This window comes from Ammodytes marinus (assembly GCF_949987685.1).
Source record: "Ammodytes marinus genome assembly, chromosome: 14".
Lineage (NCBI taxonomy): Eukaryota > Metazoa > Chordata > Actinopteri > Uranoscopiformes > Ammodytidae > Ammodytes > Ammodytes marinus.
In genome coordinates this window covers 19,792,172-19,805,438 of record NC_137218.1, presented here as the reverse complement: position 1 = coordinate 19,805,438, position 13,267 = coordinate 19,792,172, and the positions used below count along the sequence as shown (strand labels likewise).

Below are 13,267 nucleotides of genomic sequence, written 5' to 3'. Positions count from 1 at the left end.
GGGTTACCCGTAATGCACCCAAGGAAAATATATTGTTCTTAAATGCGATTCTTAATCCCAAACTATTTCAGTCTCATATAAAAGTGGATTATTGTACTTTTACGTTTAAGGGTATTAAGTAACATTAGGATTGGAGAGCACTTTGATCCCGAGCAGTTTTAAACCCAGCCTTTCAAGATTTGTTTCCCTCTCAAAGTGGATATATAAGTGTCCCAATGTTTGTGTGTGTGTGTGTGTGTGTGTGTGCGCGTGCGTGTGTGTGTGTGTGTGTGTCTCTGCTTTTCATCTCTTTTTAATCTCTTCCCTTTTCTTTCAAAGGTTACCCTAATATTGTGGCAACGTATGGCCGCGGATACACTGGATTTGCGCCCAGCTACAGCTACCAGTTCCCTGGTGAGTTAAACCTTTCTTAAAATATCAGTGTTGCAGACGATTTTTCTGTTGTGCACATACAGACAAGCGCGCACAAAGACAAACACAAACACACACACACACACACAAACTTGCACACGCGTGTACACAAACACTCATCAATATACAAGTCAAGTCACCAAATAATCTGCAAGGGTTATAAATACATTACGTGTCCGGATTTCTCAAGAGGCATTTGAAAGCTGACATATGGTGAAGTAAATTGCTTACTCCTTTCTTGTCCCATACTTGAACACTACCATGACCAAAGGTCTAAAATGGGAAAAGTTCCTGCGTATTCCGTGGCTCCAATGTATGCAAATTCCACCGTGGAGAAGCTGAAAAAATAAGCAGCCCTTTTTGTAGGCAGATTTGAAAAACAAAGTTCTTATAATGGGAAAAAAAATCATTTTCCCGCATTAAAAGTGTTGACTCAGAGTAAGGGGGAGAGCGCTTTAACGGTCGTCCAAATGTGGGAGGCGTGCAGTCTGTGAGGTGAGCAGCTGCACCTGTCTGAGGGCGCCTCACTTAGACAGGCACCCCGTCAATTTCATGCTTTATTTAAGGGACTTTACACATACTTTGTTTGCCGTGCCAGACATCATTCCGTTCACTGATCAAAAAACGAATGGGGAAATATATGACAGCGGCTTGGGATCTCTTGGTGAAATAAGACTCAGGAAATGGTAAGACAGGAGGTCCAGCTGTGACCACCTGCAGATCAGACATATGCTAGATTCATACTTGACCAGTGCCATATTTGACAGATGAAAAGGGAAATAGCACCCACTCGTCAATATGGGCGAACATGAGTAGCATACTAATGTTAGAATTGAGCCGTTTTTTCCCGTGAATAATTTAGGGGTAAAATGACATTTTTCTTTCGATAACGGATTGATATGAATGTGATTCAGAACCAGATATGTATATTATTATTTATGTGTGGAGCACAACTTTGATATATTGAATTGGAAAAAGGTGTACTGTATATTGCCTCCTTATTGTGTGAAAGCCTCCTAAAATGCTTATGCAATGGGATATAATAAAGAGAAACGAGAGAAGGAACTCAAAAGGAAAAGAGTGATCAGTATTTATTGACTCTAGTTAAACATGGATTTTTAACATGTTTACTCTTTAGGTCAAATTAAAGGATATCACCTTCCCCGGGGCAGAATTGTGTGATTCTGTCCATGTTAAAGTCAGTTTAAAGAGTTTGATATGATTAAAAAACAGCCTCCTCTGGGCTCGCTCAACTCTTGACAGGGTAATTGGAATTTTTAATGTATGAATCAAAACTCCTTGTCCAAATTAAATAACCTTCGGGCCAAATATTGACTAGTGTCCTTCCCCTTACTAAGATGTGGAAAGCATCCTCAGTTTAAGCGATTTTATTTTTATTTTCTCTTTTTCTCCTCACTGCAAACGCAACCCTTGCTGAAACACTACAGATAAATAAATGGAGCTGGAAACCCAGGCAGGCTAGCTGGATCTGTAAATTGTGGGCAGCAGCATTTCAAGGCTTTTTTTTTTTTTTTTTTATTTTACACCCAGTAAACCTCAGGGGTCTACTGCTAACAGGGGGAAAAAAGCGGTTAGGCAATTGTCCAATTGTCAAGATAAAACCGTGATAAAACATTGATCAGCGATGAAACACTGAATTAAGTAAGAGAACTCAATAACACGTACGCGGGGAAAAAAAGAGAAAAAATCCCCGAGCTGACATCCCTGCAGCTCAAACAGAGTTCAAGTGCAGGAAACAAAGCCTGAAAAAATATACACAACCTGAAAGACAGTGTTGAGAGCAGCCGGTCAGACCGCCAGTCAATACCTAAACAGTATGTGACAATTTAGCACTCTTGTCCTTGTGTCACTCCCAATTAATTCCGACATTGATCCCAAAGTGCGTTTGATATTGATCACATTCACTTTGTTTTTTTGCGTGTCTGTATTTGCGTGCCGTGAGTTGCTTACAAAATGACTCCATCATAGCAACAGACATCATTACTATTTAATGCACCCGGAGACTTTCACATATCACTGATGTAAATCACATCGTCTCAAACGATCGTATATCAGAGCATTTCCCCCACAAGGCACGCACAGAGAGAGAGAGAGAGAGAGAGAGAGGTATGTATTTATGGTTAATAATTGTTCCAGATATTGTGAAATATTTTTTTACAAACTACATAATACGTCACGCATGCGATGAGGTGGCGTGGTAGACACATTACACATCTGCTGATCGAATGGAGCAGTAATTCAGTTGCCGGCGTAATAATGTGCCGATAAAATAGCAGAAGAAGTCTGCTGATGTTAACGATAGAGTTTTGGCTCCACTTAAAAAAGACATAAAAGGGGCTTTTGCAAATGGTTCGTGAGACTGCTGCACACATTTCAGCTCGATAAGAAAAACTCAATGGCAAAAAAAACAAAGCAGTGTTGTAGCAAATATTTGAGAAAATGCTAAATCTGCAGCACGTTGATAATCGTAAGGCCATTAACGAATCGTTTACATTCCTTTTGGCATATGAACTCAACACATATACAAATCCTTGGTTGAACTTAAAGGTTCTTCACAAGTACACACAACTTCTCTTTGCATATATTTTAATCATGGCTGTCCCTTGTTTTATCTTTAACATAATGCATTCATACTGATAACAGAAAGAGGACTCAACTGTTTGATAGAAGATGCCTTCTCTGATTTTTTTTTTTGCTCAGTTTTTAAACTCCCTGTCTGTATTTTGTATGCAATGTGTTGTAATCATGCATTGTTTGCCCGGTGGCGGCATTCTGCTTGAACTAAAAGTGGAATTGAATTTCAAAGATGAAGCCGCGAATGTGTGTAGTGACAATCAAGACGACAGCAATGTTTACCATTACCTCAGAATTACAAATGGTGGAGGGGGGTGTATGTAATGATGAGCAACATCCCCAGAAGCCTTTTTGTTTTGATTTTCCTGTTCATCAAATCTTTTATTTGTAATAGTGGATAGAATGACTGGTTTGTTTACTGTGTTTAAGTAACACATTTTCCAGACAGTCATCTCTCTCTCTGAAAATGTCCAAGTGTTTTTTTCTCAGATTGTGCTACACAGACAGGATGGAAAGCCTGTGGTATTGTCAGTGTCAAATGAAAGCAGAGGGAACTGTAATGTATGCATGGAAATGTGTGGTGATTCGAGAGTGTTGTCATGCTGCTGTTTTCTGTGTGAATGTAAACATCCCCACTATTTAAGATGAAAGGCGCCGGACCTGTGTGCTGAGGCTGTTAGTGCCTTTACCTTCAAATAACACCGGTGCCTCAGCCTTGTGTTGTTGCACTGCTCTCATCCTGTGGTTTTGAAAGAAAAAATAATGAGCGGTGTAGCTGAAACTCCATATTAATTTTTTTAGTGCCTGAAGTAAACATCACTTTGATTCGAGCATCATCTTTGCTTTTTACCAAAAATCCTTTGCACAAACCCAGGAGCATGATGACAAAATGCTGATGTTCCTGAGAGCAGTGTTAATCAGTCTGATTGACATATTTGCATAACTAAGGTTAACTTTCTTGCACTATGGTGCTTGGAATGGTTTCATGGTAAATACAATTCTGAAAGTTAATTGTGTCTTTCCAAAATCAGTGCTCCCATTTCTCTGGATTTTCCACAGATGTTGCTGGGAACCGTTTGAATCAGGAAATCACAAATTAGCCCAAAAAAAAAACTCAACTCACCTCCTGTGTATTCTGCTGGAGACTAGATACCACTAGAGTTCAAGTGAGACAAATATCTTTGTTTGCAGTTTAAACAGCTGCATGCAGCAATAGATATGCTGTTATGGTGAAGTGACAAAATTGGCAGGTATCCTGTATAGGTCTGTCAGATAGCTTTAGATTGATGTCAGGGTGGTACATACTGTGTGAATGTAGGTATCAGCATCACTTAAGAAGAGCAAAATAAGGTAGTTGACATGTCAGTCATGTAGCCTCAATTTATGTTCAGCCGTTTACTAAACACACACAGCTGCCTATGAGCATATAGCTGTAGGATGTGCTTCCCTTTTTGTTAATGGTACATTTAACAAATATAGAAAAATTCAACAAGAATATAACCACACATTTGAACTATATAGTAAATAATGTTATTCACATGGGTTATTTCTTTCAAGAAACATAGGAAAATCAATCTTGAAAGTATAATTCCCTATAATCAATGTTGTGCACTGCTCTGGCTGACAGCTGGAGCAAGACTCAAAGTATGAAAACACAGCACACATCAGCGTAACAGAACATGACACAAATTATGAGACTTCAGAGCTAACATTTATCAGGCTACAAAGAGCAAACCGAAATGGAAAGTTTCTTTGAACTCAAATGAGGCACGAAAGGACCTCGGTTTGAGTCTGTCAGCCATTAAAGAGCGCACCATTCCCTAGATAGCGCAGTTCAACACAGTTGGGCAGCACTGATATTCAGATAGCTACAAAGGAAGAACATTCTAATAGTTTTTTTTTTTTAATAAAGATCCTTGCCGCATTAAGTGCCTCACTACGATTACCTAAGGAGATCAAACTGATAGTATAGTGTAGTATAGTGTGATCATATATTTCCTTTACGTTACTGAAACGTTGATCCCTAATATAATGGATAGGATTCTATTGTTTCTCCTACTTAAACCCAAAACACAGCTGTGAGTATTGCGAGAAACAGAAGGAGGGGAAAAAAGAAGGCTGTCAAAGCATAAGGAACATTACTGCACATTATTCTCGTTTCTATGCAACAGTCTAATTAGCATTAGCTAGCTGATGAATGTGCTATTGTATTATTCAACTTGCAGTGCCAGCGGGAACATCCCAAGATGTGCCGCATCTAAAGTATGAGGTGTCTAGTTTGGAGGACCTGAAGTGATTAAGGCGCTGAGAGCCACATTCAAAGACATATCTTATTTGATCACAGCCTCACGACACAAAGAACTACTCCTTGTTTTTAAGATTACCCCTAGGCTCTAGGCTAAGACTTTAGACAGTGAAAGGACCTTGTGTTTACTGTGCATATTATTAAAAAGCAAATGACTAGAAAGAAAATAATTAATAATTACAGTTTCTATATGTTATGGTCGTGGTATGCATAGAAGTATGTTTTATGTATATAAATACAAAGAGGTTTAAGAATGGTAGTGTATTCCATTGTGTGTGTGTAGGCATGAATTGGAAACGTGTCTGTACGAGAAGGGGAAATTGATTTGAATAGAAAAATGTAGTATGCGTCATTTGCATTATGCAGTGAACATCAAAAGCTTACATTCATATTGTCCTTCCCATTGTTAACCATTCTTATTAGTATCAGCTCATTTCATTAAACACCCATGAACTCACAGATACACACACACACACACACACACACACACACACACACACACACACACACAGAAAGAGAGAGAGAAAAGCTGTATTCATACAAAGATTGAGATTCGGGAGCTGTGCATGAAGAGAAAAGAGGCAAAAGCGGACTAAACGTAACCAGGAGCTCTTTGCCGCACTCTCCCGTCTTCCCAATGTGTCTGGCTGCTTCCACAGCCGTTGCCCTCAGAGCCTCCCCCTTGCATAAATGACCATTATGGCTCCATTAAGGCTGCTACTAGGAGGTCATTATGCTACACTGAAAAAAACAAACGGGGATGAAGATGTTAGTGGAGGTCCCATCAGGGAAGAGAGAGTCGGACACACACTGAGTGAGAATATAAGACATAACACTCAGTCATCCAAGCTACTCCAGATGTCACGACAGACAAACAGCCATTCGGAGGGTCCAGTGAGTGAGTCAGGCTCTTAAGTGGTAGAAGAACGGAGGGAGAGGAGGATGAAGGAGGGGAGAGGGCAGCGGTAAGTGTAGCGACGGTGCCACAAGGACAGAAGTTACCTTAATACTTAAGAGATAAACTCTCCAGTATCCAGGCACTGTTTCTGCATCTTGTGCTACTGTTCCAAAGACACGTTAGAACAGTGTTGGTGTGGTCTTCAAGTAGTTTTTTCATCAGATTGGTTTTTCAATCAGTTTCTTCTTGTCTTCATTTGTTGGACATATTATTCTCTTGTCACACGCTTCATCTGCGTCAGACTTGTTCCCCCCCGAGTAGATATGACGTGTGGGATAGCACTGCTGGTGTAGCCTCTATCTATCTTGAATCTCCAACTCCATAAACCAACCATGCCTGAACCACAACAGAACACTCCATCATGTCTTAAAGGTGAAGTAAGCGGTTTATTTGTGTTAATATAAGTGTAAAATCGCTCTTTATTCATACAGTGATCACTTACATAATGTGCGCGTTTCATAAAGCCGATCTCTCAGTCAGCTGCTTTGCATGTAATCGGCAAATACACTTATTGTAGTATCCCAACATTTTTATCCAATCAGAAGAGAGAACGCTACAAACCGACACTCGTCTCACTCATATATACTATATACACTCCATGGTCTCACTGCCGGTGCACGCCAGAGCAACAGATGGGTGAATGTGTATGCGCCTGCAATGGCGGAGCAGGTAAAAATCCTTCCCAATGTCTGTTTTGATGGTTTTTATCATGTTTTGGGCCGGTTTCACAGACAAGGCTTAAGCCTAGTCCGAGGCTAAAATGCCTGTTGAGCTGGATTAATTCAAAGCCACTTGCACAGACTCAGTTTAAAATAGTCCTAGATTAAAGCTATTCTGGATTAAACAAAGCCAATTGCAAGGCTGTCGACTAGAGCTACTCTAGGTCTAAATTTGAGTTTAAATTAATCCTCCAAGGAGGCAGGTTTAATTTCAGTTGAGTGGTGTTTGTGAGAGATCATGGACTATTTGGAATATCTAAATGAAGACCAACTCCCACTGCAGAGGCCAGCCAGAAGAGTACTTGTGGATAGGTCTTATCCAAAACATTTATTTGATGAACTTACATTTCGAGACCGCTTTCGATATGGAAAATGCACTGAAAATAACAACTTTGCTTGAGCTTATTAGATGGATGCATTTAAATTGAAGATACTCACAATACAATGAGTGTCTAAAACAATTCGGTTTTCAAATGTGGTTGTTGTGATTTAAAATACTGACACACATGAATAACAAAATGACAAAACACAACATGAACACCTTTTATTTTCTACTTATATCTTCACTGTGATTAGTAATCACAATTGTCTCAGTACTGTATCTTGTTTGAATCATAGCTCTCTCTTCCAACTTCATGTCATACAGTTTACGCTCTCTGGACTTTCTTTCCACCTCTGTCCCCAGAACCCGTACTGAGTTTGGGAAGAGGGCTTTCATGTGCTCTGCTCCCACCGCCTGGAACACTGTTAAAAAAACACTCAAATTGCAGGAACTCATCACTAAGAATGATTTTTAAAACTTTTCTCATTGCCTCAAAATTGTTGTTCTTCTTCGCCTTCTGGAATGTATTTGTCTCTGTTTTCTCATGTCTGTGCTTTCTTCTTATGTTTGTCTTATATTTCATTCATTCTAACTGCTGCCATTTTCTGCCAGGCCTTGCTCGGAAAAGAGGTCATTTGACCTCAAGCAATTTTGCCAGTTAAAATAAAGGTTAAATAATGTCCAATTCCACCTGTAGAATTTAATTTTCATTTTCATGTCATACTTCCTTCAGATATTGCATTTTCTGTTCATGGAATTCTCGGGCTAACTTTCATGCAACGTCATCTTTTTTGTCCTTTGTTGAAAGGTTGTGGCAAGCTCTTCTTTAAGGCGAGATTCGGGTTTTTCCTCAGAGTCTATCAGTGCAGATATCATTAAATATAATGTCAAAATTATAAATGAGAAAGATGTGAAATACCGATAATAATGAAGATAACCTGAAGTTGGTGTCTTAGTAACATTTTCATTAATTGAATTTGTTGCAAATTGCTGCCCAACTATTATTCGCTCAGTCCCAGCAGTATGGCTTTTAGATTCAATAACCGGATGGTTTCAAACTATTTTTTAAGAGATTTTTTTCAAATTCATTAAAGTTTATTGACGGGATTTTTTTAGCCTCTGCCATTGTTTTTTCTCACAAGCAATGGTGTTTCAGCTCCACTCCGGGTTTTTATGATCACCGTTGGAACAGCAGCATGTGCTCATGGGCAGGTGTTTACAATCAGGCTTACTTACCTTACTCCAGGACTTCATAGTCTCAGACAAACTAAGCCAAACTTAAGCCATATCCATGACAGAGACTTAAACGTCCCAGTCTAACTAGTCCACATTAAGGCCTACTCCTGGCTTAATCTAGGCCCTGTCTGTGAAACCGGCCCTATATCACACTTATGGATCTGAGATGATGCTAGAAAACTTGCTGCTTGAAGACCACAGTGCATTAATGTGGTGACGTAGGGACGAGCGAGGGGACTGCTGACTGCAGTAACTGACAGGAAGTTAGCTAAAAGAACCATTCCGCTTACAAGTCTCATAAAAAAGGACATTTTAAAAAGCCTTAAATCAGGAGTGGATTTCTCTCTCTTTTTTGTGTGTAGATGCAAACAGGATCAGGCCAACAGGTGGTTTTGGCTTACAGACTATGAAAACCTGCAGGTCGGCCTGGTTGGCAACAAGATCATCCCATATATAGAAAACAAGGGCCTTGGCTTTCATACCTGCACGCATGTCCGTTGTTGTTGAGTTGTCCTGATTCAAGTTAATTAACTACCACTTATTTAAAGGGGCAGTGCGTAATTATAGATGTGTATTTTGGCGTCATCTAGTGGTGAAAGTTCTAGAATTCAACTTGTCCTTTCGAAACCCCTCCCATTCTGACCCTAACTCTCTACCCGAAAGAAACATTAGCAAGCTGTGGGAATATTTGAAACCAGCACATGATTATTTCATTTGATAAATGATTGATCCATGGAATAAATACTACATTTTTTTCCTTTCCCAACTGTGGTACGGCACACAGAGTGGCAGCTGTTGCCTGGGTTGAAGGTTACACCTTATAGAAGATTGCATGTTGCTCAATGCAACTGTAAGTAAGCTTGTAAAACAGGTTGCTGGCCTTTTGACCTCTCCTCTCCCACAGGAGAAGGAATATGAAAGTACAGGGAGCATCTGTCCTCTCACCAGGTGGCATATAGGGAAGGGGAGCCGCTGACCTGTGCTATTTGTATGATGGCGACTGCTCCTGAGGGCTACATGGTTCTATAAACTGGGGCAGAGCCAAGCCAAGCATATGATAAATGCACCAGAGGTCACCAACAGGGCATTGGCCTGAAACTCCAGTTAGCCTCCCAGGGTCCAGCAACTGTTAGCGGTTGAAGATGAAAAGGTTTTGCCATGGAGTATCGAAAGCTTTGAACATTTGAAGCAAAGGGAGGTAGCATCTGAAAGGCGGGTCATCAAGGAGGTGGAGAAATGGTAGCCAGGTTAAAAGGACAAATCTCTGCTGATGAGCGAAATTGCACATGAGAACGAATGAGCAAAGCGTTTTCCTGTGTTAACAAGGTGTTCAAGCAAACCCAACGCTTCATTTAGCTCCTTTTCCAGTATGAAAGGCCTCAAAGGCATAGGCGACTTCTTCTCTAACAATTCGTCTCAATGTCGGAATCAAAAGACACACTGAAAAAAAAAATGAATTTACATCCAGCTGGAGTCTGACTTCAAGAACTCTCTGCTCCACTCATTTCTGCACAGTGTGCTCCAGGTGCAGAAGATATGCAAAACTGGCATCGCTCCAGTACAGCTGTACTCGCCTTCCTTTTCGAATCCACAGATAGACCCCAAGTGAACCTTTTTCCCACTAATTAAAAGTATGAAAGAGGCCACTTTTTAAAACTTTTCTGACCAATGAAAACTATCTCCCCTTGCTGGTTATAGTTCATTACTTCCTTCGTGGGATGATGTAGTTTGGGGACACCGTTGTGTGGGGACGGCCATTATCTGCAGATTTGAGGCTCTCTGAGCATTTCAGACCATCTTATATTTCCCCCTATTTCGGGTACAATAAGTGGCCCCTGTAAGCTTCTTGGCTTACAGTACTGGAGCAGGTGGAAAGAATCACTGGCCTGAGGCTGATGAGAGAAGCTTACCTGTGCCATGGGTGCCAGCAACATTGTCCTCTCTCCATAAGACACATCGCACCGCTTGTGTCTTGTATTGCACTCGTGAGACGTTGGCGGCGGCGGGGAACGACACACATCAGCAGTGCTATCAGGCTGAGCGGGGTTTGCCATTGAACCAGAGTTATACACGGCAGATTGTTCCTCAGATCCTGTGACCAAATCTCTCTCTCTCTCTCTCTCTCTCTCTCTCTCTCTCTCTCTCTCTCTCTCTCTCTCTTTCTCTCTCTCTCTGAAGCTGGGTGAGCTGTGACCCCAGCAAGTGGTCCCACAGGCCAGAGTAGTGGAGTGCTACAGGGCTGCAAGCAGATGGCCCTCCCGATGCCACGCTGACTCACAGATTGGCTTTAATTGCCAAGGCTGATCATTAGCCCAATGGCTCTGTGGAGCGGCCAGGGCCACTAGATGAGTTCGCGAGGGGCCTTAAAATAGGGCCTGGCGTGGCGAGGAGTGGTGTGTGACCTCACACACTTGATTGACCGCAGACAGCGCAATCTTTCTTTTACACACACACACACACACACACACACACACTGACGGACACAAATGGAGGCATAAAACTGACACAACCAAAGACTGTGCGTATGAAGGCAAAAGGGAGGTGGAGGGACTTTTACCAGGGGGCCTCTCTCGCGCTCCTTTCCCTGTCTGCCTGCCTGTCTGACTCACTGTCTCCACGGCAATGCTGCACACACACACACACACACACACACACACACACACACACACACTATGGATTCTGAGCTCCCCAGGCCATGACTCTGCTCCTGGTGACAGTAGTGAGTGTGCTGCTTTGACGTCAGTGGACAGCGCTGTATGTCACGCCCTGTCTACTTCTTGTGTGTGCAGTCATGGAGCTACCAGACTGCTCTCGGATCAGCTCTGCTCTCCATTAGCAGCCATCAAATCTCCTTTGTGTGCATGTGCTTCACTGTCACTAAAGGCTAGCACACCTCTGAAGGTATTTTGCTGTGAATGGAATAGATAGCACTGGGATGGATTCAGCAGATGTATAGCAGCAGCACTCAACCTCATCACTTTACATGAGAGGGGTCCAGTGGTTTGGTTAATTTATGTCGTATGGTACGGTTTTATTTGCTAGCTAGATGCAACGTGTACTGGTCTGTCTACTTGCACACGAGTCAGCAGGTCACATGCACATGCAAGTGCTCCTCCTCGGGTGTGTGAGCAGTGAGCACCTGTCTCTGCAATAAACAGCCACCAGCGCAGTCTTTTTGACACAGGCCTAGCTCAAAAGGGCTGGAAAGTGGAAAAGAAGGCTCACCTCATTTGCCCAGGTCTTACCTCTCTCTGTAGGACAGCAGACACATCCTCACACACACACACACACACACACACACACACACACACACACACACACACACACACACTAAAGCAGGCAAACAGTCTGCCACTGAAGAGACCCCACAGTCAGGGTTCCTGCGGTGGGGAAGATGAGCTGCTGAAAGAGGCAGAGCAGCAATGCTAAAGCTCATTACATCTCGACGGTAGCGCTGCCGGTTCTAGAAATGAAACTTGAGCTGCCCTGCCTCGAAAAACATGGCTGCCACCTTTTGGACACGGCAGGAGATCGACTGGAGAGCGGCAAAAAAAGAGCACAGACAAGGATGCAGGCAGAGGAGTACAATGTATGTGTGTCTTGTGAGACCATGCTCAGTGTCTGCTGCCTGTTGTTTTGATGCCACCCACTGTTTGAGAGCTGCAGGCCTGGCAAGTTGGGTACTTACTAGGTCTCAATGCAGCTGCCCCCTCCTTTCTCCCTCTATCCCTGGTTCCTTACCTCCCGCTGACTGTGCTAATAGCCCTCCAGTTGCTCTAATCCACTCTTTCCCCTGGTGCCCGGGTACAGGCACACGTACGTAAACATGTTTGCATGTATTTATTATCATAGTGCACGGCCCTCTGGGTACCTCCACTCTGTCAGTGTGTGGAAACATGGCTTGCAGCTTCCAGTCATCAAGTGGAAGCCAGCGTTGCAGTGCTATTTTTGGGTCATGCCACATTTTTACCCCGCTTGCCCCTGGTATCTGGAGCAGCAGTTGATTGTGTAACTTCAGTTGCATGGAGCTGGCTCAAATGTATAATGGAGTCAGTAAGAGATTTAACTTGGCTATAAAATCATGTTCACAAAATACTGTCTGCAAAACTGCCTCTGCTTTTTATTAATACCAACATTAATACACTGTATCATTCCTGCAAAAGGAAGTTGGCTCTGATTGGTGCAAATCCACAAACACATATTTAACATGAATGGTGAAATGACACTTAGTGCACTCACTTTCATTTGAGGAAAACCTTAAATTACCCCCTTCATCACTCATCTGTCCCCCCTCGACTACCGCCCCCCAGAACTGGGAGATGGGCATTAAAATGCATCAGAAATTAAGGCTGTTTACTCGGACACTAATGAGAGGAGGCTTAAGTAGTCGAGTTTAATTACTATGATTGGCTCTACGGGGACCGCACAGGCAGGACCCCGTAAGAAGCCATTCACTCTGCGCTCACTGGACCTTTTCCTACTCTGGAGTGTGTCAGAGCTGATGTCAGAGGAGATTGGACTACAGAGACATGTTGCCTTTGCTGATCCCCAGGTTGGAAAAAGGAGCACTGCAGTTAAATGCACTGAAGCAGACCATTACATAAGCACCACTGCAAGGTCAGACATCTGTGTCCTCCCTCTCTGTCTCTCTCTATTTAAGTCACCGTCATGAACTGCCTTGGATATTAGGGTTGTGAACCGAGATCCTGTGCGGTTTTTCC

General features: G+C 42.4%; 1 protein-coding gene across 1 annotated transcript in view; it reads left to right on the top strand.

Moving 5' to 3' along the window:
• The window catches only part of LOC307260937 (RNA-binding protein Musashi homolog 2), a 249,681-nt gene that overhangs the window by 201,737 nt on the left and 34,677 nt on the right, over positions 1-13,267 (top strand). The window contains exon 10 of the mRNA XM_080041331.1: positions 319-393. Coding sequence (XP_079897457.1) covers positions 319-393 — 75 coding nt within the window. The remainder of the gene's footprint in view (positions 1-318; positions 394-13,267) is intronic.